We start from the raw sequence: 27,357 nt of genomic DNA, 5'->3' as shown, positions 1-27,357 counted from the left end.
GTTTGTTCTTATTCTTAATACATTGCAACCCAGTTTGTGTTGAATTATTTTGACAAATACACAGAAAACATCAAAAGTTTCATCTTTTGATCCCAAAAATAGAGTCCACGTATACCTTGAGAAGTCATCTACAATGACAAAAACATGCCTCTTACCTCCTCTGCTCCTCACTCTCGTTGGTCCACATAGGTCCATGTGAAGGAGTTCCAGAGGTTTGGAGGTGCTAACAACCTTTTTAGATTTAATAGATAACCTTACATGTTTTCCTCTAACACAAGCATCACAAACCCTGTCTGAGGAGAACTCAACTTTTGGTAGACCAAGTACCAAGTCCTTTGCTGCCAACTTGTTGAGTTGAGAAAGACTGGCATGACCCAGTCTTCTATGCCATAGCAGTGGGTCATCTTCCACTACACTTAAGCATGTGTGCTCACTCTGAGGAAGAGACATAATAGATATCTTGTAAATATTGTTATGTCTCTTACCTTTTAATTCAATTTCGTCAGTATCAAGCTTAGTGACAATACAGATTTTGGAATTGAATTTTACTTTGTATTCTTTATCACACATTTGAGAGATGCTAAGAAGATTGTGTTTAAGTCCTACCGCATAATACACATCTTCTATAGCATGAGAGAGTGACTTACCAACCTTGCCAATACATGTTATCTGGCCCTTCTTCCCATTTCCAAATGACACACTCCCTCCTTGGAAGGCTGTCAGTAAGAGAAAGTTTTTCTTTTCTCCAGTCATATGTGTTGAGCATCCACTATCTAGATACCAGTCTTGATTGTTACCTCTCACTTTAGCTTGCACCAAAAATCACAAGTTAGTCTTGGGAACCCAAACAAGCTTGGGTTCCTTTTTGTTTGAAAAATGATGAATCGGATCTTTTCTTGCCCCGAAAGGAAGAGGATTAACAGCTAATTTCTTATTAACCTTAATCCACTTAGTATGGACAAAAAGGCTTTGCTTTTGGTTCCTCTTCCTTCTTCACATTTTTAGCAAGACCAAAGGTATTTCTAAACTGAGCATGAATTAAGGCAGGACAAGTATCTCTAAAGTGTCCTACCTTTTCACAATGAGTGCACATTTTATTATTAGAAATCCTATATACTTTGGATCAAACTTGGGAATAGGTTTTTTATAGCCAATTCTTGATTTGTTAGAGCTGCAGTTTTCATTCAGCCAATTCAAGGCATCTGAAGATCTATGTCATTTGAGTCTAGATAGTTCATAATTAGCTTTTTTAGATTTTCTTGCAGGACTTTATTCCAACATTCAGCGTCACAAAGATTATCTTTAGCCCTTTTTAATTTCTTTTCAAGCTTACCCTGCAGATCTCTCATTTTTCCCTTACCGTGTATATCAGGAGACTTCTTATTTTTAGAAGTGAGCTCAAGAACCTGGTTCTTAAGGTCTTTGACCTATCCTTTTAGATTAGCTTTGTCAGATTCAAGCTCTTTGAGATCAAGTTTGACATATAAAATATTGCTTATTAAATGATCATTTCCAGCACTCATTTTATCCATGTCACTCATCATGGTCACAATTATGGCCATCAGTTATTTTTTAGACATAGCATGAATGTTTTCTTTTAAGTTAGAGATACTTACCTGATTTGTTTCATCTTCAGTTTCTGAATCACTCATGGCCATCATTCCAATCACTTCTTCTTCTTTTTGGCTCTCTTCAATCGCCATCAGTGTTACTTCGATGTCTTCATCTCCAAAGTTAGTTTTCAAGGTCCTCCATATATCATGGTCAGAGATACAAGAGGACACTTTGTAGATAATATTTCTGGGCAAGCTTTTGTAAAGCAGGTCCTTTGCTTTAGCATTTTTCTGGACTAGCTGACGATCTTCATCATCGTATTCCTCTTCTCTCTTGTTGTACTTGTTACCTTCACCATCCATTTTGGTCGGGAGAATTGGTCCATGACTGACGATTACCCATAGGTCAAAGTCAGTGGCCTGAAGGAACGTTTCCATATGCAACTTCCATTCATCATAGTGATGTCCATCAAATAGAAGAGGTCTTCCAATGTGCATTCCAAGCTGTACTAGAGGCTCTGTCTCCACTGCCTGATGTTCATCAATTACAGCATAGATACTTATAGCCTCATCCTCATTTTCTTCCTCTTTATCACTTCCACTGTCCACATATGCTGCCAAGAAGGCCTGCTTCATTGCTTCAGTGAATCCTTTACCGAGGATTTTTCCTTTGTTGGAACCTTTTTCTCTCATCTTCTCCTGTTTCTCATTTTCATCTTGTTCTTTCCTCCACTCAATTTCTCACATTGGGAAGTCCTTGACCATGTGATCTAGCTTGCTACACTTATAGCACTCATAATAAGTAGCTTTGTCAATCTGCTTAGGCTTACCACTGGTCTCTCTCTTAGATGCATTTTTGGAGTTCTTCATTAACCTCTTGAACTTAGCAAACATTGTTAGGTCAGGATCATCATTGTCTGATTCATCTTCCTAAGACGCTTTAAGGACCAAGGCCTTATCCCTCTTTGGTTCTTCCTTGCGCAGTTTTATCTTTCTCATCTCATGAGTCTTTAAGTTTCCAACCAACTCATCAAGTGAGATTTTGTCCAGTTCCTTGGCTTCTTGAATTGTTGTGACTTTTGATTCCTATGAAGCTGGAAGGATCCTCAGAACTTTACTGACCAATTCTTCTGAGGTAAACACTTTTCTAAGTGATTTCAGTTTATTAGTTATTATGATAAACTTAGTCATCATCTCCTGGATGGGCTCAAACTCTTTCATGGAAAAGAGCTCATAGTTCTCTCATAAGTAGTTATATCATTGATCTCTTCACTTAGTTTGTTCCTTCATGAGCAGTTTGGAGTGCATCCCATATCTCCTTTGCATTAGAGCACGTAAAAATTCCGTTGTACTCATCAGGACCAAGTCCACAGATAAGGATTTTCTTAGCATTTGCATTCTTCTCCATCATTCTGAAATCTGCTGCCACAAATTCAGAGGGGTCCTTAGGAATTATTTCATTTTGTACATTTTTTTTAGTAGGAGTCAATGGGCCTTGGTTCACTATAGTCCATATTTCATAGTCTTCAGCTGTCAGGAAGTCTTCTATTCTTGATTTCCACCAACTGTAATATTTTTCATTGAACAGGGATGATCTGGTAGTTGATTGTCCTTCATTAGTTCTGGGTGGAGCACTCATCTTGCTTCCAAGATCTCTCTAGGTGTTAGCCGTATGTGTGAGAGAACCTGCTCTGATACCAATTATTAGTTTGAATGCCCGTATAAATTACTAAAGAACTTGATTCTTTACCGTATTCCTTAAACGTGAAGTAAAATAAGCAGTAAAGTAAACACAATAATTTTTATATGGAAAATCACCCGGTTCAAAAGGTGCAAAAACCACGACCTACTGCGTAAGATTTTCAACTTCAACTCCACTAGAACAATAAGCCAAAATGTATCAATTACAAGGCTGTAATTCAACACTCTCCAGTACTCCTACTACGACTATTTGATTTACAAGTTACTCTAACTTGTAAAGCGAACGCCCACTCCAACTCACTAATTGTTTGTGTCACTTTGATTACAACTCAATTTTTTAAAACATATTCACTAGACTGACTCAAGAAGAACACAACACGAGTACTCGACTACAGTGTACAAAATATAGTTCTTCAGTTGATATGTGAAAGGATAATCTCAGAAGTCCAAAATAGATAGTATTTAAATGCCTGGACTTCAAGATCTTCAAGGAGTCCTATGCATAGTCAGCTTCTAGTTTGATAGGACTCCTACTGTTCCAAGGACTCCACAAGTTTTGGGATTCTTGTCTCTTACTGATTTATTCGTATCTTCTTGGGCAACAACCCTATCACATGTAGCAGCCTTATTCCACCAAACTCGGACCTAGATAACTTTGAGATAAAGTTATTGTCTTGCACAGACGTTCAATCATCAACCTGAGGAGTTGATTCTTAGAACAGTTAAGCAGCTACGTTGATGACCTGGTTCTTCGAACATTGTATCTAAACAAACTTTGTTAATCATCAAAATCTCAATACTCAACATTGTTGTTGTAAAATTGGCACTCAAATGATAGCGTTAGGCTAATAGGTTTTTGAGAGTATGAGAAAGTTGCAGAATTGAAAATCAAGTTTGGATTTTTTTAATTTATGTTGGCAACATGTTTTTCTTTTATGCTTGTTGATTACTGGACTTTAAATGAGAGATTTTGTTGTAGGGCTGTAGTAATTCTTTTGTAATGTATAATGTACTTCCTGAGGAGCTTCAACCTAAAAGACAAGCAAGATTTTTATTACTCCTATTTCTTTTCTTTAGTTACTTCTCCCTATTTACTGAATGATCTTTTTGATTCTAGCTTTGGAATGGAAAAACTTCCGGTAGGATCGCTTTTTCCTATAATGAGCCCTACGCGGCGCGATTAGATACCAACAAAAAAAAAGAAAAGGTCCTTTAGTTAGAATGCTTATTTGGTGCAGAATTTTGGGCATAGCAGTATGTAATCATGTTTCTCACAGTGAACAAAGAATAGGGCTAAAAGGCTAAACAAGCTACAAAATTATTCAGCTTTTAATGTAATTTTTTTGTCCAAATGTCTAGAAATTCAAAGCACTTTTTTGATATATATCAATTTGGTTGTACATGCATCACAATCATTTCATACAAAATCCTTGTTGCAAAAGAAAAAGTCCTAAATTATCCCTTGGATTTGAACTACCGGTAAGAATGCAGTTGTGCGTGTTATTTAAATGGAGAAGAGTAAATGGCGAGTCATTATCCATCGAGTTTCATTATAAATTATAAAATCTAATTTATGATCCAAGAATTTAGGAATATTGGTATTTAGTCCTCTAATAGTTTAGGGCTTTATGAACTTGATGATAATACAAGTCGCCCCTTAATTGATGGTTATCTTGCCTCTCCATTGTTAAATTTATTTACGGCATCTCAAACAATATAACTAAAGTAGTTAAAAATTAAAGCAAGAATGCATATAAGTTACATGGTTAGGTGAATGCATATATGTTACATATATTTATTGGCTTAGTGTGAATAATGGATGTGAGTAAGTTCTTACCCCTCTTCAACCCTTTCTCTTCGAGGAAAAAACTTACTTTCACTTGGTGTTTATACCAAACTAATAGATACTTGATATGTATTTATATATAAATAATTTCTCAACTTATTTTTTCACCCAAACCCTGGTAACCTAAAGTAAAAAAATATAAAAGCATGTTGTATACATTAGCTCCAGATATACGATGTAAAAATGATATTTGATGCATAACAATCTCAAAAGTATGATAAACAATGGGCTCCTAAAAATGATCTTTGGCTTGAGTTTGAAAATTAATTTCATGAATCACAAGTACAAGTTTTAATTATCTATTATAAGTTTGAAAGATAGAATATAATTTTAAAAATAATATCAAAGTAATCGGACCACACAAACTGAAAGCCAAAAAGTATAAATCGAACCATACCGAATTTATTTTAATATGATATTTTATAACATTTTCAAATACCAAAAACTAAAATTATTGAATTGATTTTTTTTTAAGTTGTACCATAAATTAAAGAGATAAATTAATAAATAAAGAGAGAAATGTATTGCTTGATAATTATGTGTACCAACGTTAATTTTTATAGCAAAATTATATCCCCTTTTCATGACAAGGGTTCGGAAATTTGTATTTTAAAATCCAAAAAAAAGAATTTATTACTTAATTTTAAATTCTTAAATAACATAAAAAAAATTGCATGCAAGTCCAATTACAAAAAAGGTAGAAAAGACAAGGATGATCATATAAATATTTTCGATAACAAATAAAATATTTCGAATAGAAAATCTACTTCAAAACCAAATCTTGTAAAAAACAAATTTTATCGGACTCTTCATAAATATAGTCCATCACATATTTAATATGTATTCTTATTCCTTTTCCGAGTCTAATAGTAGAGTTTATCTTAAAATGCTAATTGATTAGCGTCTTTTAGTGCCAATCAGCTAGTTAGTGGTTATTTGGGAGTGAATTTCTTTCTCACTCTACTCCTAAGCTTTACATCTAAGACTACTAACATATATCGGGTGATTATTGCTTTTTCAAGAATAAACTTATAGTCCTTGCATGTTTATAGTAAAGATAAAGTCTTTTTGACTATGATTACCCTCACTCTAATAATAAAAGTTATGGTGTGAGCTACCATTAAATCATAAGCTAAAGCGAATCGAAATATAAAACTTTCTAAATATAAAAGGAAAGCTAAAATCCAAACCATTGGCTTGATAAAATTCGTGGCTTAATTAAAGCCAAAATGTAATAAGTGGCTTGAGTTTATACTAATAAGATTTGTATATCTTTTTATTTGAAGTTGTTTATAATGGTAGTGTTCGATCCATCTTACACAAATCTGTACCATTCATGAAAAACATATGTAGTATTTTAAGAAACAATAATCAAGGTTAACATAATATTTTTTATAAAATAATTTTATCCATTTTGAATAGTTCAAATTTATTTGAAGTAAAAAAAAATGCTTTGTATGTGTATTTTTTGGTTGGGTGTCAGAAAATACCAGATTAATTAAAATTCAATACAGCTACTGTGTTGGTCGGTTTTTAATATCCACCAATATTTTTCGTCCCCCCCCCCCCCCCCCCAATTCAATCAGTTTTTGATCGATACTTTTTGGTGTACTATATGGGCTGTTTTCTTGCCCCTTTTAATGAAATTTATTGCTTGATAAAAGAAAATAGCTTCAGTATGTTGAGCTTCAATTATTTTGCATTTACCGTAAGATAAAATTATGTCTCTTTCAAAAGCTGACTTTATTCATCTTATGTTTGGCATGGAAGGTTCCTGTCTTAGAGTGAGTTCTTGCTTGATTTGGTAAATTCCCAAATAACATTAGTAAAATACGCAAGACCAATCACATAAGTGCAGGTCATTTATGCTTGATATTTATATTCACGCACGTTAATTTTTTCATAGTATTATATTCTTGTTTTTTCATGGCAGTGTTCGAAAATTTGTATTCCATAATCCAAAAAAAAAAACAATTTATTACTTAACTTGGTAAATTCTTATGTTATCCATATGCAAGACCAATCACACAAAAAAAAAGGTTAAAAAAAGAAAAGAAAAGGGGATGATTATTTTTCGGTAACAGATAAGATTCTATATAAAACAAAATCTACCCTAAATCTTAACAAATTTTATCGGATAGCTTAGATTTATAGGACTCTAAGATAAATAGAGTTCATGTCAAAGTTATTTTCCAAGTGGATTCCTTCTCGTAGTCTAACAATGGAGTTTGATGAGCAAACCAAGGCGAATTCTCAAAACCCTAAAATTCAAGAATTAGAAAAACAAAAACAAGTAGAAGATGAAAAGGGTTTGATCATAGTAAAACAAAATTACAATATGATAAGTGAGATTAGTAGAGTTAATTACGTTGATGATAGTTTTGTTTTTCCACCTGGATATCGTTTTTGTCCACAAGACGAAGAGCTCATCATTCATTACCTTAAGAAGAGAGTGATGAATGAACGTTTACCACATGACAAAATCAAGGAGGTTAATCTTTATAAATATAGCCCTCAACAACTTTCAGGTTATTTTTTGTTTTTCTTAATCTTTTTTCATTAATTAATCTCTTACAATAAAATAATCATGTTTAGTTTCTTGTATGTTTCACTGAGTATAGATTTAATTAGGGTTTGTGTATGTTAAACTTAAACTTCATTCATATAGTTTAACTTTTTCTGATGCACGTAGTGATGAATTCAGAATTTAGAATAAGGCTATATACTATTTTTAGAAGCAATGGATTCGAACGATCTATTGCATCTACTCTAATTTGTCAGTGTTTGACACTAACAACTTGTGATTAGGGTTTGTTATTTCACTTGGATCCTAGATATCTTTAATTTCTTGTATATACCTTTATTTTTCGGGTTTATATTTAGTAAAATATTGAATCGGACAGGCTATTTTTGTGTAACAATCCCTTATATTTATCATCAATGTAGATTCTTGACACTAGAAGTTTATTGTTTGCGTGTATCCTGCATTTTCTCTTATATTGAATGTAATCTATGTTTTTGGACTGCTCAATGATATTGTAACAGATTTAATTTGAACCCGAATTAATCACGCATAAACTCTACTTTTGTTGTTTATCCTACTTAATTAGGTTTTATTCATTTTCTATTGTAGAGATGTGGTTTAGTTCTTTTTGTATGATCTATTAGTATATTTGTATGATCTATTAGGATACTATATATTTTTAATGTGGTTTAATCTAATTGAATTTTGTATTACTCTATAAGCATACATAATTGTCTTCTTCTTTTCTTTTCCCTTTTATTTCTTTTTTGAAACTTAAACTATTGTTTACTAGTACTTGAGATTAAAAGACTTAGAACTGTTTTGTTTCGAGAAAGTTGTTTTGCTTGAAAATTGAACAAACCTCAACCAAATAAAGACACCATTTTCATCTATCCTTAAACTTCTTATAAGGTCGTTTGCATACCTTTTGTTTCGTTTAATTTACATTTTAAAATTTCCATACTTTGTATTACTAATTTCAAGAGTACCATCATATTATTGCATTATGACTTTTACTTCTTGGATACTCAATGTTGGAGTATGCTATACTTTGACGACTCTTCATAGTTAATTCATTAAAAGTTATTGTATCAGTTCAATTTACGTGAACATATTTCCTTTTAAGTCTGCGTCAAAAAGAATGATTCATTTTCTTATTTGAAAAATAATTTACTTTTATGCAATAATTTATAGCCACACAAAATATATGTACCTCATTTTACACCACAAGTTCAAAAATTCTCTCTTTTCTTATACTCTCTGCCCAGTCAAATAGGTTCTCGTAAATTGAAACGGAGGGAGTATAAACTCTGAGTTTAACATTTTAATTTTCTCGTTTACCTATCGAACATAATTCATAGCTGATCTTTTTTTGTTTTGATAAGAGGGAAAACCCGCAGTCACTACAACCTCTGTCACAACCTCTGCCCTTCGGGTGAGCACTTTGTGCACATTGGGTAAAACCTTCCATGTGTAATAGCCTGCAAACCACACAGGGTATGTAAACCGCACTAGGCAAGCCCTGTGTGACAGGCTCAACCCAAAAGGCAATAAGTGGAGATTCGATATCAGGTCATCCATATCGATGACCACCCTCCAAATCAACTGGGCATCTTTGTTTCCACTTTCTAAGTTAATGATGCTCATTTTTTTTCATGTGTAACATGTAAACAGAGAACTATTCAATGTTGGGAGAAAAGGAATGGTACTTTTTCACTCCAAGGGATCGTAAATATCCTAATGGTAATAGGCCAAATCGAGCAGCAGGAAAAGGTTATTGGAAGGCTACTGGAGCTGACAAACCTATAAAGCACAATGATGTTAAAGTTGGATTTAGAAAGGCCTTAGTTTTTTACGAAGGTAAACCTCCCAAAGGCGACAAAACAAATTGGATTATGCATGAATTTCGAGTGAATGAATCTCGCAGGCTCAAAAGACACGCACAAGACATGAGGGTAAGAATATTATTTTTCATAAACTTTCAGTTTCAGTTAGTTTCAATAGTATTACTCCAACTTAGATTATGAGTAGGACTAGCTAGCTAGAAACAAACGAGGATTTATCGAAAACGGTCTCTTGTCTGAACAATGTAGCTAACCTTCTCAAATCTCGCTTGTGAGATTATACCGGGTATATTGTTGTCGTTGTACTAGCTAGCTAGAAATTCCAGATTCTTAACTTGAAATATTTAAGTGGGTATTAGGAGTTTTATTTAACTATAAAGTGAGTCTACAAATAAACTTTTTCAACCTTTCTGTTTCTCTTTTTCCTTTTTTGGTCTGTTACTATTTATTAAGGTTTAAGTTATACGCGTTGAGTAAAAAGCTTTTACATTTTAAGTATAATTTAACCTTTGTAGCATGTTATCAACTTTCTTTTCGAAGTTATTAGATCATGTAACTTAACCTTTAACCTAATGGTGAAAAAATATACAAAGTACACATAACACTTAAATTCATTTACGATATGCAAATATTTAGATGAAATTCACAGTTCTTTATAACCGAGGACATGGTGAAAAAATATGCAAATACCGAGTACATGACCCTCGATAGAAAGCTGTGGAAGTCGAAAATTAGGGTGATGGTTTGATGGACAGTCTAGAGTTTTGCCTTGTCTTACCCAGTAGTAGTAGTACTAGTCGGGTACGTTCCTATTCCTAATCCCTTGTTTCTATAGGGTATGTTAGTGTTAACGGTAGGATGGACACTATTCTTGTAGTTTCATATCCCTGGATCTCTGTCATTATTCGTTGTATTATTTGCTTACATTGTCTTATTACATTGTTGTTGTTATTGTTTCTCTATTATATTTCTCCATCTTTTTACGTTCTTGAGCCGAGGGTCTTTCGGAAACAGCCTCTCTACCTTCATAGGTAGGGGTAAGGTCTACGTAAACACTATCATCCAATCCCCATACCCCACTAGTGAGATTCCAATCAGTTATTGTTGTGGTCACAGTTCTTTTATAAAGTAACTTTTTTTTGTTGTTGCAGCTCGACGATTGGGTTTTATGCAGGATTTATAAGAAAGTTGACAAGTCGTTCAAGAATGCCCGAAAGGAACACGAGCAAGACGATACAAGCATAAGTTGTTCTTCTATTGGTAAGGTGGAGAATTGTGACTACGAAGGAATTACAGATTCATATGAAATTGCGAGACAAAATTTAAAATTACCTCATCATTATGATATCACTTTCGACGATCCTGGTTTTAACATGGATTATAACAAATACAGTATAGATAATTTTTCCCATTTTGGACCAAGATCAAACTATGGTATACCTCTTCAACCATCATTTTCTCCTGGAAATATCTTTTGGGATCAAAAAGGATATCAAGAAAACTGCAACATCTTGCCTATGCATTTCGACGTCAATAACTTTTATCAAGATTCTTATGATGAAATTCAATCCCAGAATATTCTTGATAGTGTTCTTGATGAGAACTCATCGATCTATAAAGATTGATCCTATATTGATCGTCAATAATGAGGTTAGGCTTTAGAATTTTAGATTAAGACCTTAATTATAGCTAGTTCATTAGCTTAATTCCACTGTTTTTTAAGATAGTACTAGTTTTTGCGACTTCCTGATTGAAGTTGGTTTTGATGTTTGACTGTTTAAATATTAATTTCTTTCGTCTTGTGCTATAGTTATATCTCTTTTTTTTAAATCATTTGCTATATTTGTTATTAATTTTGTGTTATTATTATACCACTAATTGATCTTCTTATATTGGAGATTTGTGCGTAACATATACTTTGCTTTATACGGTTTATTTGGTTTTTAATATTCTAATCTGATTTTAACAAGTTTTCTGATAAAAAAATGATTTTATTAATCAAAATCAATAATTGATTATACGGTTTTAAATCACATTTTTATCTTTACTCACTTACATTTCTCTAATGGAATTAGTTATATAAAAATGATTATCTAAGTATTATATTTGATCAGTTCTATAGTCGAAACAATCAGGATATACTTTATGTTATGTAAAGATTGTCTAATCTAGTGTGCTACTCTCTTTTTTCCCTTTTCAATTAAGGAAAAAATCTAATACTTCTAGGTCTACTAGTGAAAACAGTTCTTTTGCATAAATATAATTTGTTGAACTCCTTTAACATAAAAAATAAAAGAAATCAAGTAAAATGGAGAAGGGCGTTTATAATTTGCTTTAGGTCTGACATTATTATTGTTTTTTTCCTATTACAATTCCTGACTCCACCATTGAACTCAACTTGTTCTTAGTGAAAGTTCAACCTAATTTTAAGGATATATCTCTAAAAAAAACTCAAACGCCGCATAAAGAAAAGAAAGAATATATAAATGGTGCAACTTGAAGCACTTATGGATTTGCCAAAAAATAAGAAGAATGAAAACCTTAGCCCACTTGACGAGATTAGATCTAATTCTCTTTCTAACATTTTTGGATTGATAGGAAGCTTTCTTGCTGTGTGATTCTGCCCCCACTCTGCCAGCAGCCTATGTGTCGATCTATACCCAGTTGATCTACCGCTATTTTACTTTGCACGTTCTGGATAGGCGCGCATCCTCATAGAGTGGGGGGTAGAAAAGATCAATGAAAAACTAGAGCGCGAGCTAGTTGATCTACCTACAAATCCTTGATTTCTTATCCGCGAAGGCAGACTTGGACTCATTGAAGAAAGCACTTGAGGTGAAGATCAGGGGATTAGAAAATATATATATGGTGAAAATGGCAGAAGGGAGGATGCTTTAGCGGTGAAAATGCAAATAACTCTAACAATTATCATTTCTTTGACCAGAAAGGGGCATAAAATTTGACTTTTCGAATATTAGGAATTTAGGAAGTACGGTGTGTGAAATCATTTTGAATTTAATTGTCTTCAAATCCTTTTCTCATTTTTCTTAACATTGTTCAGAACTAAACAACAACAACAACAACAACAGATCAGTAAAATTCTACTAATGGGATCTGGGGAGAATAGTGTGTATGCAGACCTTACCCTTACCCCGAATTTTCATCTTTCGGTCTACAGGTTCGAAATTTTACAAGTTCCAAAGTTATGAGTTTAGAGGTTTATGTGTTTGGAAGTTTACGGGTTTAGAAATTATAAAGTTTACGGGTTTGAAATTTCGCGGTTTCGAAAGTTTATGAAATTTGTGAGTTCGAAAGGTTGGTTCGAAAGTTTATGATTTCATGTTTATTGTATCTAAATTATTTATGAATACTCTTGAGAAATTATTTTCCTTAATTTGCGTACCAAACACCGAAAAATGAATAAGATTACTACTTGTTTTCCAAAAAAATATTTTCTTGAAAAACATTTTCTACGGAAAATATTTTCTGTTATACCAAACACTCCCTAAGGTACAGGAGATTATCAGTTTATAAATATACAAAATCGATAACCGAACCGATAAGATATCGGTTATCGATTATCAATCTCGGTTCAGTTATCGGTTTACCCGATAAGATAACTCAATCTAGATTCTAGAGGGAAAAAGTAATGAAGGATAATGTGTATTGTATAAAAATTTGGGAGGGTTACAATAGTAGATAGAGAATTGGGAGAACTGAAAAATTTATATACCTAAGGGTAAAATCATATTTTTATAAAGGTTATTGGGTTATCGGTTAAACCGTTAATAAAATTATATTAAAAAAAAAACGAGACCCGAACCGATAACCCAATAGTAAGATAACACTAAACCGTTACCAAACCATTAACCCAATAACCCGATGGCTGATACCAATAACTCAATAAGCTTTTTTTGATTTGGGCTATCAGTTTAACCCGATATATGCCCAGCCCTAGTTCCATCTACTCCATAACAATCAATCTTACTACGTGAACCTTTCTTAAGGGGGAAAAGTTCTGCTGTGCTTTTTCATTTTGCTCCCCTGAAATGTATCCAGTCATGAGCTTTGAAAAATAGCTATCAGCAACTTTTCTTCCAATCCATTGATTGAGGGGAGGAATTTACCTTCATAATTTTCATCCCAACTGCATTTCAACAGGCATCTCTTTACGCTCGACAAAAGTAAATTTAATAAGATAAATTGAATATAAAAAGAGCAAGTTGTTTGAGAAAGGATGTTGCTCCTTTTTGCATCCTAGTATCCTCCCAACAATAGTAGAAGCAAGCAAACTGTAGTAATAGCACAGGCACAGCAGTATCCTACCAACATTAGTAGAAGCAAGCAAACTGTAGTAATAGCACAGAAGTCATAACAGGAAAAAATGGAATGCATTGTCAATAATTCATAAAATTTTCTTTCTTTCACCTAAGAAAGTCGCAAGCAGGCCGCAAAATTAATAACAAAAAAAATGTCTTTTCCTGATATTAATCAGACTCACAACTGAAATGCAGTTCAATGGAGCTGGACACTTCGTTTAAAGAGCAAATTTGCTACTTCCCCAGTAAATTTAAGGTTGGAATTTACAAAACAAACAACTCATTACATGGACAAGTTGCACATTCTCCCAAAAGGAAAAAAAAAAATCACCAGAACAAAGCAGAAATCTTAAATGCAGCCAAAAGCTGCTGGTAAAACAAACAGGAGAGGGAGGACTACAGCCCACTAAGATGATCTGCAGAATGCACAGGAACTGATAGTAAAAACATCTCCTTAGTGTTTAGGCTACAGAGTTGAAGAAGTTCTAGATTTTCTCATCTTTTCATCTTGTGAAGCAGTAGGTGGTAACGAGGAAGATGAAATCGCGGCATGGTAAGACGAAGATGCTAGCTGAGAAAATGCTGGAACAGCACCACCTGTAAGGTTTCAACCACGGAAAAGCATGTCAAATGGAACAAAATAAGGGAATAGAGACAAGGTTTCCAAACTCACAGTCTAGATAAAATAATAGGTTAACAAAAACGAGTTTTTGTTCCAACGGAGGGAACCTCTTGGATCTCCCTCCTATCAAAGAAACCAACACAAACACAAAGAAGTACAAGCAGACAGAAAATGAAAGTGGAATCCAAGGTTTTCTTTGTCAAAATTCAAATATCCATTATCATCTCATCCTAGTCCAACCAATATGATATGAATAAGGTTCAAATCGGCAAAGGATTCCATGAGACATATCTAGCTGAGGATTGCCACAATTCAAAGTAGTTACGGGAGCAAAGGAAGAAAAAAGGATCATTTCTGCTCCTGCTTGGCATATCCTCTTCAACCTTTCTAAGAACAACTCACGTCCAAAAAATAAATACTATAAATATAAGAACAAGTAAAGGCATATTTATTCAATTTCGTCTTCCAACTCCCATATGTAGTCAAGCCCAGAAAAAGCAAAGCTTCCACCATACAGGTGTCATGAGATAGGCATATTGAGATGAAAAACCTACTTTAAACATCTTAACTACCATTTTCCTTCACCTATACTATTATATGTTTTCCATTTTCCCTAACAAGGGAGGAAATGAACATCGCTTGCTTATACAATACATGTAATTTTAGAAGTAAACAATGCAAACATACATCAAAGAGAGTTGTTAGCTTTAAATTGACGGAAACAATTAAATTCTTCATTTTATATTATCTGTCTCAAAAAATGCACAAGTCTCAAACTGTTCAAAGATTACCAGTAAGGCAGTAACCTCCAACAAGTCACTCAACAATTTGGTTCACGAGTATTAAGCTTATAAATCATTGATCTAACACCGGAAATTAATTTCTGCAACTTTTGGGGATATAATTTATGAAATTAGAAACTGAGAAGAAAAGAAGAAATGATTGACGCAAATTATAGAATTTTTTTATTTAAGAATAATAGTCAGAGAAAATTAGTATGCCTTTGGAAAGGAGTAATGATATTTAGAGTCATTGTAACGAAAGCTTTTCTACTTTATTGGTGCTTTCAGTTTTACATAAGAGAATTAACCATCTTACCAATCTGCCAACACTAAAGCCTATAATTTTCTTCATGTTCTTAGCTTGATGTACTAATGATGAGCAATATAACTTGCTCCCAATTTATGTCGATCCGAAGGCAACGAAAGCCCTAAAATTGTCCAACATCAATGCTACTAAGTACTCTCTTCTAATTATTAAAATATAATGAACGTGCTAAAGTGAATAGGCTATTTCACAGAAGGCTTTAAAAATCTGTAATAGAATAGACAATCTTAAAGGTTTGAAAAAGCAAGTTCAAACCTGCTAGCCCTGCACATGCAGATGAGAAAACTATCACAGGAGGGGCCTGCATAAACAAAAAGAAAAAGTAAAAATATAGCAGGTAAACCACCAATATAAAAGTGAGAGAGACAGACAGCTAAAGAATAGGAACGAGTGAATCAATTCCTTTTTTGTTAGATAAGGTAGTAAATCTATTATATTTTTACTTTACATGTTCTATACTTTTGTCATGTATGTAAATATGCTTTACTATTGCGTAAAACACTTATGACTTAAGGTTGTGTTGATGATAGAATTCAGAAAATTGGCACATTATCTCTCCTAGACTAAAGTCTAGTGCTTTAAAATTTTGCCGTAGCAATGAATGCTAGCATCTATAAGCTTTCGGAGACGTTATTAGAAGTTTCTTCTGGGTCTCCTTAAACATTCACATATTACAGCATAAGGAAGTAGGAAAAAAGAATAACTTACACCAACAAGGAAATGCAACCACATAGGTCCTTTAATCCACCTTCTAACGATCGGCATCACTGCAAGTAGAAGAATGAGATATAAACAGGACTTGTCGGTTAAGATTAACATGATCGTCATACAAGCAACATTGTCACCTCACTGTGGATTCCAGATGCATATAACACGAGTATAGTACTTAGACAAAAGTTAGCCCTCTCAGATGAACATATCAGTATCTTTTACTCATTTATTTCCACAAAGAATTCAAATTCAAAACGAATGATAGTATGCCGGACCAATACCCAGATGGGTGGCGTTATTTCATTTACAGCATGGTTTGGTTGTCACATGAAGCAGAGCATACAACAACTACAACTAAGTCTTAGTACCAAGCTAATCGGAGAGACGGAGACAGCTATATGAATCCCCAGTATCCATTTGCTCCATATAGAGAAAATTATAATCAACATAAAGCATTTAACCTCACCTCAGGAAAAAAAGTATATAAGTGACACGGAAAACCGGTTAACAAGAAGAATCGCAAATGTTAACCAAATACAGAAAGTAAGTAAGGATGGTCAAAACACAGGTTCATACCATGGTTGAACCCATAGAATGCACTTGTAGTCCCACCAACCGCAGAACCAATCTGAACCATTAAGTAAGTAGTTAAGTAGCGGGGAAAGAGCGATGAATTAGGACAAGCAGATTCAGAGACAAAACAGGCAATTTATGCAATACACTTTCTATTGGCGATTTCATAAAACTTTTAAACGGGGATTTCAGATTTACATTTAACACACTTCTAAAAGTACAGGTACTACTACTATTCTACGTAACTCTCGTATGTTGCAACATTAAAGAATTAAAATTTATTTATACATTCAACTTAAATACCAATATTTCTGGGGTAAATTTCACAAATGGTCATATGACTATGACTTTTTTTCACCAAAGTCATATAAATATGTTTTTTGCACACAAAAATCATAAAACTTTTACTAACTCACACAAAAATCATAGTGACCGGAACACACAACTTTCCAATAGTATTTTTTTCAGTCCAATAAATAATAATTCAATTAAAATAAAAATGACCCAACCCGACCTCACGTCACCTAACTCAATACCCATATATGTAAATTAAAACAATAATAAAAGTGAATCCTCCGAAACACGATACTTCTATCTTTTATTTTATTTTCAAGGTTTTCATTCAAATTGATAGCACTATTGTTTCAAGAGCTCTCTAATTGTCCATACCTTTTTTTTTTTTCTAGGTCAGAATCTCACGCATTTGAAACTAAGTTGTTTTGGGGGGAAGGCCTCACTTTTAGTATTATTCTAATTTATGTATAGGGGTATTGGATCGGGATGGGTCAGTCCCCCGTCCCGATCCAATATAATTGACTGATTGATCGAAATTAATTGCATTCGCTAGCCAAAAAGTGGATAGAATATGTAAATTTATGTATATAATACACATATATGCAAAAATATACATATTTTTATTATTATATTTGGAGGCGGCTATATATATATATATCTCCTATTTTAATTGGGTTGTTATTCCCGGGATTAGTCGGGTCTCAAAGAGACTCGGACACCCGGTGCAAATCAAAAAACAAATCAAGTCACTGATCTATATATATATATATATTATTATAAAAGCACGAATAATTTATGCTAAATGTTGAACGATTAAAATATTCCTGAAATATTGATCGACTACCGAAAAGTTGTGTTTTTTGATCAATATGATTTTTATGTGAGAAAACATAGTTATAGGATTTTGGTAAAACAAAATCATAGTGATATGACCTTTTGTGAAATTTACCCAATATTTCTGCTATAAAACCAACTTTAAGTATTCTTCGTATTTTCTTTTCACTGCTACCAGAGTCAGCTCCAACGTTAGAAGTAGTAAGGCTTGTGCCTTAGGCCCCCAAATTTGGGGGACCCATTTTTTTAAAAATAATAGGTTCATAGGTATTTAAAAAATAATATTTAGAACTTTTAACATAAAAGTAGAATTCTTTACAAAAAAAAAAAAACTTTTTAGATTTATAAATAAAGTAATAATTTGACTTACTTAAAAATGGGTAGATGAATAATTTTTCCAACATTTCAATTTTCCACTTTTTACTACATTAAAAATTTTACTCTATCTTCCTTAATTTGTCCAAGTCAATCTTTCTTTTTCCCAATCTCTTCATATTTCAAAAACCCCTACATATTTTCTATCTTTCTCTTTGATATTTTTACTCACCTTCTTTCTCCAAGATTTCATTAGTTCAAGTGTTTTCCAATAGTTCTATACTTCTATTGCTCTATAAAATCTTATCTAAGATCAACAATATCTCAATAAAAATTAAATGAGTTGGCTATATCATCAATTGAAAAGGAATTATAAGAGAAAATCGATTATAAAAAGATTATTAACAACTTTGTATCTCAAAAAGTTAGAAGAATATACTTTAAATAAAAGCATATTTTATAACTTTCTTTTAAAAATTTAGGCATCATATTAAACTTTGGCTTTAGGCCCTGCATAAGCTTGAGCCACCCTGACTGCTACTAACACAATCAATATGCATGTGCAATTTAACTTGTCTACTCATGGGTAAAAAAAAGTAATATTAACATAATAATTAATTGAAAATCTGAAATCAAACCATAGAAAAGCTATCACGGATTAGAGGGGGAACCGTCCACTGGCTTGTCTCCTGCAAAAATGGAATGAGAGAAACACTCTCATACATATATACATATAATATAATAATAAAGATCTAAACAAAAAAGGAATAGAGAAAGGGTTGTTTTTACCATCTCCTTAGAAAGAGGACCCGCACAGTGCGGGCATCTCATATTACTACTACCACTACCGCTATTATTTTTGTCTCTTCTTTGGTTTGATTCCTTCATCATCATCACTAATTCATCAATTCTACAGAGAATCTCTGCTTTATGCAGTTGGGGCACTGGAGCAACAGGAGTCACCAAATCCTTGCGTTTTGGAGAAGAAGATCACCTAGCTTTTTTTCCCCCAAATTCTCTGGATTCTACGAACTCGTTTAATTTCAAGTATGGGCCTCGGTCCAGTTAAGACCATGAAATTATCTTACCATCTTGCTTCACAACCCTGTAAAGCAACATACCTTAAGTTGCTCCATAATATATAGCCAATGATAGAACGAATGAACGGCCATATCATTTGATACTACTTCTATCAAATTCTGAAATCAAAAAACTACTCGATCCCACGATCTATTTAACTGAGCAACTTCAATACTATAGGTAACTTCATTTGTTGAAATGACATAATTGGCCGAATAAATTAAATAAACCTGAAGGAATTCAACAAGGCAGAGCTTCTGTAACCAGTAAAAATATTCAGAAGAGCAATTGTATTGCTGCAATCCATTAGTATAATTCCACATGAAATTCCAACACTCCAGGTAACTTAGATTTCATTAGATAACCTTATGTATCATGTCATCCTGCAGTGGTTACACTGCATATTCTTTATTTAACCAACGTATTTTCAAAATGCAGGTAGGTTGTCACACCTGCAACATTGAAATGGGACAAAGCCGTTGTCACACCTCCTTTTTACGGGGAAAGGGAGTTTTTCCACTTTAAGTGACATTATTGAAATGAGATTATTTATTTAACTTTTAGAGTCGCCACTTGGAATTGTTTATTACGGTGTTCCAAGTCACCATTTATTTTAAATCTCAATTCAAGGAAAATTGACTCTGTTAAGTCTGCGAAACATAGAAGACCGGGTAAGGAATTATGTTAACCCGGGAAAAGGTGTGAGGCATTCCCGGATTCCGTGGTTTTAGCACGGTCGCTTTACAATTAGACTCGGCTTAATTATCAGATTATTACATGTTTTAGAACCTATGTGCTTTTTACCTTTACCACTTTTAATTATATAATTTAAACAATTATGAAATTTTACCCAAAAAAAAACAATTATGAAATTTATTTAAAGCAAATCACGATGTCGCACACTTGTTGTACACGTTGCAAGACGTACACATGATTTACAACATGTTCATTATTATTATTTATTTGAAGTTGGTTGGTCAAATCGCATAAATGCGCCCTTGAATTTGGATTTACGTATCATAGTTATGCCACGGGAACCGTACCCACAACCACGATGATTAAATTATTGCTGAAGCGCGCCTAAAAGCAACTAACGTGTTTATGAACACTATCTCTTATAAATTCGAGATATTTATTTTTATGTCTATTTCATCCCCCTTTTTTTCGCGACGAGTCTTGAATTAATTTGGATATACCGCAGTCCTTTCTTTCATTTACGTAATAAACTTTGGATATACCGCAGTCTACATCACTCACTAACAATTACTCTATTTCTACTTATATAATTAATCAAGTAGGCCCAAAGTTGCATTCAATCCCAATTCTTCTTGAATCTTATCAACCCTAAACCAATCCAAACATAACCAAGCAGCTCCTAAAATCTAATTAGCTAAACAAACTTACTGCCATACTATAGAAACAAGCTAATACATCACTCTAACAATTGTATCCAGCACACGACTAAACTCAAAGAAGCAAAAGATTAATATGAACTTATCCAAAAGATTTCAATGAAGCTCATAAAGGAAGTACATATCTTCAAGAAAATGGATAAATGAATTAAGACAATGAACAAAGACAAAATAACACCGAAGAGATGGTGTTTCATGGCTGATTTTTGCTGGGTTTGGGGCTGTGTTTTTAAGCCGAGTTTTGGTGAGTTTCAGGACTATTTTGGGGTTGGTTTGGGGTGTTTTGTGGGGCTGTTTTAAGGTGAGTTTACAGCTGGTTTGTGTGGGTTTAAGGTGGAGGATTAAAGCTGTAAAAAGGGACAATTTTCGTGCTCCTCGAGCAGCTACTGCTGCTGCGTTTTTGCTGCTGGAAATTGGTGGTTTTGGGTGACGTTTTCAGCATTTTTTTGGGGCGGTTTGGTGTGAGTTTAGTGACTTTTTCGAGCTGCTTTTAGGGGGATTTCGTGGCTGGAAACTGGTGAGAAGCTGCTCCAAGCACGTGTGATTTTTCACTCCTCAAATAGAATCTCAATTTACCAGAAAAGGAACACCGGACTATTCAAGGCAAATCAGAACTCTGCGCATATTACTTCAAACGTTCAAGACATAAAATCGAGATCTAACAACCAAACTTCGAGATTTTTGCACATAACATTAACTACACCTCAAACTAACAACACTTAATGCTCACAGATTGCTCACACGAGACGCAGCATCGGTTTCCATACTTGTTTTTGTCATTATCACTTAGATCCACAGCATGTTCCACGTATCAGTTAAATCAAACACTTCAATCAAAGTTATAACATTGCACCTATGCTAAAACTAAATTACAACAGATTCAAACAATTGAAGCACATGAACTAGAAGTACATCCAAAATTTCACTACGAATCAGAGAGGAGATACATGATTGAGATATGTATCTGGTCACTTAGGAATCAACCTAAAATTGCCAAATAAAAGCTAGAAAGGAGGAAAAGTTGGAAGTTCAGCTGCAGTTTATTTGCAAAACAGCTTCAATTATTAGTTGAAGTCAACTTGAAAACCCAGGGAAGTGTGAACGAAATCTTCAATGCTCGATTTCACTTCAAGTTCTACTTGAAATCTCTATTTATTTATTTATTTGCGTTTTTTCAGAGCTTTTGTTTTTGTTCTCAGATCTGATCTATGAATTCGAATTCAGCATGTGTGTATGCGCGTCAATGAATGAGAGAGGTGAGAATGAGCGGGTATATGTAGAAATTGGGCTGGGGCGTAGGTTATATGTAGAAATTGGGCCTAGAAAAATCGGCCGAGCTGCTTAATTGAGGCACATAGCAGCCCCTTTCTTTCTTTCTTTCTTTCTTTCTTCAAATGTCTAAATTAAAACACTTTTTGAAATGATCTTCTAATTTCTAAATTAAAACACTTTCATTTAATCACCCTAATTAGAACTAAATTGTAAAATCGAACTATCTATCTATTTTACCTAATGCTTTACTAATTAATCAATTAGCTAATTAATTATACCTAAAGATGTAAAAACAAAACAAAGCAACTAATGCATTTTTTATGATTTTTATGTATTTTAATAATGCAATTAAAGTCTAAAAATGCAATGAATGCAAGATAAAATACTTTTGGTGATTTTTTATGATTTAAGATATTACTAAGTATGCCTGAGTGCAAATAAATGCAAAAAAAATTAGATTAAAAATAATTAAAATTCTATAAAAATAATTAAAACTATTTTTGGACTATTTTAGGAGTCGTTTCATATATGGGAAAAAATTACGTGCTCAGAGACGTAGAAGGTAACTTTCATCCTTTGGCATTCAGCAAAGGTATATATCTTCATTACTTAATTTTTCAACTCAAACAAATCTGGTATTTTTTTATATTACTAAGGGGATCCAACCATGGGTTCGCAGGTTTAGTAGAACTCAGTACTTAACCTAATAAACATAACTGACTTACACACTAAAATATATCACATCATATAAAGAAATTAAATCATAACCCCAACAGGAAAAAATATGTTGCGAGCTCACTAGATAATTTTAGGATATTCGGGTAATAAGCAAGTTTTCTTCCATTCCCAACTTGTTTATGCTGGGAATTAGTTATGCAGAGAATTGAAAAATCACACACCATCTATGCATAGTTTGGAACCAAAAAAAAAACCTCACATGCACAAAGGAGGAAGAACAATAAGCTCTAAAAGCTTGAGAGAAAAAACGAATATCAGCACCTCATCGTAAATTCTAGAAATGCGATGGAAGCTCAAACCAACTCCACAGACAACCTGGAACAAAGAGTATATTCCATCTTTTAGCTATTCTATATTTTCATATTCACTCGGCATCTTTAGAAAATTGAAAGAAATAAGGGGGGAATAGATCTAGGGTTCAGAATTGAACAGGGATCTTTTGGTTAGTGGAATTTTCTGGAGAAACTACACCTATCATCGACAAAAATAGCTCAAAAACACACAAAAAAAAATAAAAAATAAATAAAATAAAAAGCATAAAACTTTTAGCACAAAATAACCGATCAAAATTGAAAAAAATACATCAACAAATTTTAGCTTAAGAATTAAGCAATTACACAATTATAAAACAATAAAAAATAAAATTTGGGCATAAAGAAATCGAATCAATATACCAATTTTAACAACACGAGAGTTGTTCTTGCATTCTTGGCAGCACTTTGGGGAGTTGGGACTAGCACTTATCGACGCTAATGATAACAATACGGGTCAATCTCAGAGAGAGATAGAGAGGAGACGGGAGGAGGGATATTGTAGAGGGAAAAAAATTGTAGCAGAGAGGATAAAGTAAGAAACGCCTAGAACAAAATATTTAACATAGCCAACCCTTTTGTAACGATATTTTTTAGCTTTTATAATAAATGGTTGATATACAAATATAATAATATTTAATATTTAAATATTTTTTAATTATTATTGATAAAAATTATCCAAAAATTAATTATTTTTTCTTTTTAAATGTTATATATACAAAATAAGAAAATTATTCAAATTTAAAATCTCAAAAGATATACATATTTCACTAGTTAAATATTGAGAAAGCTAATATATTATTAATAAATTCATAACTAAATATATAAAAATTTAAACTCTAAGGCATATATTTTAAAGCTACCTAAAAAAATAAATTTTTTCAAGATTTATGGAATAACTTTGTAATTGTAGCTTGTTTTGTTGATTTATTCTCTTAATAGCGATATAACAACTTGAATTGAAAAAGATTCATGTCTAAATTCTCAGCAAAAAGGTATAGCCTTCCCTTGAAGACAATCTAAGAGCTTAACAGTTGAATTTTATATCTAAATATTTTTTGTAATTTGTCCAATGGAAAAGATATCATGTGCAAATCTTCAAATCTTATATCTTATGCAAGATATAAACTTTGTTTAATGGAAAAAATTGTATGCATATTTTTAAAATTATTATTAGTTATTTTAATGATTTTATATGACTGTTATAGAGGAGTAATTTTCCAAAGAGCGTTCTCCTATAAATATGGATATTGTTATAGGTAAAAAGCTATTATAGAGATAAAATATAACTTAAAAAATCGGTTTTGAGGAAAATTTGACTTTTATACTGAATGATTGTTATATATGGATGCTATTATTTTTCTTTTATAATGAATAATTGTTATATAGGATGTTGTTAAGAGAGTTAGACGTTGTATGTAAACGAAGTTGAAAGAAGAAAACGGAGAAAGTGGGTATACGCGTTAGAATGAGGATCAAAAAGGCAGTACACGTGTCATAAAGAGGACTAAATTACTCACTTACCCCTAAAACATTTAGATTTTGAGAATACAACTGACGTTGCTTTTTGTACAACAGGTTAGAGCCATGTTCGTCCCCTCAAACTCTCATCTATCTATATAAATCTATAACGCTGGGACTTGACACGGTGATGTAGCATATTTATATGGCCAAAAAATTTAATTATTTTTTTTGTTAATTTTTTTGGCTTTTATCCTATTTTTTTAATTTATTTGCTATTTCAAAAAATCCATAAGTCACGTCTTCAAAAATCAAAAGTCAAGTTCTTGGCTCTACTTTCTCATCAAGAAAACAGTTACTATGATAGGCCTTAAAATTTCAAATTAAAGAGAAGATATTCAATAAAATATGTAAAGACACGTGCTTTTAATTTCTGACCGTTACATTTCCTACAAAGGTAAATTAAAAAAAAAAAGGCATCCCGGTGCACTAAGCTCCCGCTTTGCGCGGGTCCCCTTCCCCGGACCCCAAGGGTCTATCGTACGCAGTCTTATCCTGCATTTTTGCAAGAGGCTGTTTCCACGACTCGAACCCGTTACCTCCTGATCACATGGCAACAACTTTACCAGTGATGCCAAGGCACCCGTTCTTCCTACAAAGGTAAATGACTACTTTTTCTTTGTTTCTCATTTCTTTTCCTGCAAAGGCTGTTATATTGTGCAGAAAATTCATATAGGAAACTCCAGTTAATAGACATTGAGGTATGGTTGTTTTAGAGATCATTCTTTTGATTCATTAGATTTCTTGATACGTTACTATTAGTTTTGTGTTCTTATTTTATAGCTGATTTTGTATACTTTTGTTTTTGTAAGTATGAATAGTAATTTACATTTGAATACTTTCTCTAATGTTGACTAAGTCTAACTCACTCCCTTTTCATTCTCACTTTTTCCTCTTTGTACTATAGCTAATTTCTTCTGTACTATGATTAATTTGTTTTTCATTTTTCATCATTGATATGTATTTTCTCCTCCTCTTTTTATATTTATTTGATATCTGATTTTGCATACATTTGTTTAATTAAAGGTAATTACATTTGATTCTATATTTATTTTACATTTCATTGCATATTATTATGATGTAATTATCATAAATGGCTAGAAACCGAATGATAAGCATTCAAATTCCAAACAACCCAATTAACCTTTAAATGGCTTTAATAATCGGGGAAACACTGGTACTTTTTATTTTTTTGAATAGAAATAATAATCCCTTAAGAATTTTTTTTTTGGTAAGCTTAGAATTTTAATGTGAGAAAAAGAAACTGCGGAATTTGATCCCAACAATGACATGTTCAATTTGATTTTTTTCTTTATTTTTCTTATATTTAATTATTTTTTTGCTTATTCAAGTTCACATATGCTGATTTAAATGTATTATTTCTTATATATTTTTTGATAACTGTTTCTGGGCCAGCTGAGCGCATAAACGGATTGTTTCATATTTAATCTATATATTTATACTGATGATTTGTTTTTCTAAAACTTTTATATTAGATGTTAGAAAAATCACAAAAAAATGATAGAATCACAAAAAGTTTATTTAGTATAGATTAACTTTTTCAAAATAATTTATGATATTAATATTAAATTATATTTTAATTTTTTATAACCGCATGAAGCGCGGGCTAATACACTAGTTTCTATATAATAGAATATGATTCCGTACTTCTAATTGTAAGTTTTCACCTTTACATTGTGCAATTATCAAGAGAAAAGTACGGAAATTGCCGAAATTTGCTCAAAATAGCCACAAGAATTTACAAAATTTAAATAGCTGCCTGTGATATTTCGATTATGTTAAAAGTCTTATTTGGTCAATCCTGAACTTCCTTCAAGGTTGTCTTTTTTATGTCATTCTTTCTTGTTTATTTTGTTTAATCTCGAAGAACTTCAGAAACTAAAATTGCCCATACTTTAATTTTTACACAAAGATAACATAAATATTGCACGTTCCTCTCTTTCCTTAGCATTGCAAAAGGTAGTTAACAAGGTCATTTTTCTCTTTGCTTGCTTAATCATCTAGTTTGTATTACAAATTTAAACTCTACGACATATTATTGTTTGAGTTTAAGTACTTCAATACACTAATAGTGAAAGTCACCTAAAAATAATTAAAATATATTTTTTTGTAATAGGTATGGTTAGAATTCGTTAAAAATATATAGATGAGGTAATATACAAAATTTGAGGAAGATTAAAGGTGATTTAGACTGGGTTGGAATCAAATTTGCAGTTAAAATCGAGTCCAAAAATTTCTCTGCGACACATGTATCTCACACACATGTATACATGAATACACGTGAGATACATATACATATGAGATACATATGGATACACAAGACGATACACATCTCATCTTCTTGTGTGTTCATCTTTCACTTGGATTTTGGCTCAATTTTCAATTCAAACTACCTCAAATCTCTATCAAATCGTCAAAAAATAAAGATTCAAGATTCAAACTCCTTGAGATGTACCTAATTTATTACAACAACATCCACTTGAAACAACAGAATCACGCTAGCAGTTTTCTACTAAAACCTAACTAATTATAAACATAAAGGAATTGGAAAAATACGCTATTAAATGACTACCAACACCTAACACAATATAAACACAACAGAAATGCAAAAATACGCAAGCAGTTGAATACCAAATTTTTCATAACTTAAATAAGCCAAGCAACACAGTGGAGTTAGCCTTTTTCTCACTAGGTTGTACTCAACTCTTCCTCTTGGAATTTCTCACTCCAATGTTCTATCTAATTTACTTTTAAAAAAC

General features: G+C 32.6%; 2 protein-coding genes across 3 annotated transcripts; one reads left to right on the top strand and one right to left on the bottom strand.

The window, feature by feature from the left end:
• The first annotated feature begins 7,247 nt into the window (after window positions 1–7,247).
• Window positions 7,248–11,255, top strand: LOC107807963 (NAC domain-containing protein 2-like). Its single transcript, XM_016632444.2, has 3 exons — window positions 7,248–7,628; window positions 9,299–9,579; window positions 10,620–11,255. Exons 1-3 carry the CDS (start codon window positions 7,277–7,279, stop codon window positions 11,091–11,093), a joined length of 1,107 nt encoding a protein of 368 aa, XP_016487930.2. The 5' UTR covers window positions 7,248–7,276; the 3' UTR covers window positions 11,094–11,255.
• Window positions 11,256–14,004: 2,749 nt separating this feature from the next.
• LOC107832454 (uncharacterized) lies at window positions 14,005–23,609 on the bottom strand. 2 transcript variants are annotated; one of them, XM_075222127.1, is made up of 8 exons: window positions 23,420–23,609; window positions 23,007–23,060; window positions 19,033–19,348; window positions 18,882–18,932; window positions 16,804–16,855; window positions 16,225–16,283; window positions 15,772–15,817; window positions 14,005–14,384 (listed from the first exon to the last, which is right to left on the bottom strand). In XM_075222127.1, the coding sequence occupies exons 3-8, from the start codon at window positions 19,135–19,137 to the stop codon at window positions 14,254–14,256; spliced, it is 444 nt and encodes a 147-aa protein (XP_075078228.1). In that variant the 5' UTR covers window positions 19,138–19,348; window positions 23,007–23,060; window positions 23,420–23,609; the 3' UTR covers window positions 14,005–14,253. The 2 variants fall into 2 exon arrangements, with proteins under 2 accessions (XP_075078228.1, XP_075078227.1); XM_075222126.1 differs by lacking the exon at window positions 23,007–23,060 and having other exon boundaries at window positions 23,420–23,582.
• Window positions 23,610–27,357: the final 3,748 nt, after the last annotated feature.

Source organism: Nicotiana tabacum, chromosome 9 (genome assembly GCF_000715075.1).
Source record: "Nicotiana tabacum cultivar K326 chromosome 9, ASM71507v2, whole genome shotgun sequence".
NCBI lineage: Eukaryota > Viridiplantae > Streptophyta > Magnoliopsida > Solanales > Solanaceae > Nicotiana > Nicotiana tabacum.
Note: the sequence above shows the minus strand (reverse complement) of the source record. Positions and strands in the feature narration are given on the sequence as shown.

Coding starts and splice junctions, on each gene's coding strand:
- LOC107807963 (XM_016632444.2), top strand. CDS start 7,277: ATGTCAAAGTTATTTTCCAAGTGGATTCCTTCTCGTAGTCTAACAATG. Junction 7,629..9,298: donor TAGCCCTCAACAACTTTCAG/GTTATTTTTTGT, acceptor ACATGTAAACAG/AGAACTATTCAATGTTGGGA. Junction 9,580..10,619: donor GACACGCACAAGACATGAGG/GTAAGAATATTA, acceptor TTGTTGTTGCAG/CTCGACGATTGGGTTTTATG.
- LOC107832454 (XM_075222127.1), bottom strand. CDS start 19,137: ATGATGATGAAGGAATCAAACCAAAGAAGAGACAAAAATAATAGCGGT. Junction 18,933..19,032: donor GTCCTCTTTCTAAGGAGATG/GTAAAAACAACC, acceptor CCATTTTTGCAG/GAGACAAGCCAGTGGACGGT. Junction 16,284..16,803: donor ATTCTATGGGTTCAACCATG/GTATGAACCTGT, acceptor TTCTACTTGCAG/TGATGCCGATCGTTAGAAGG.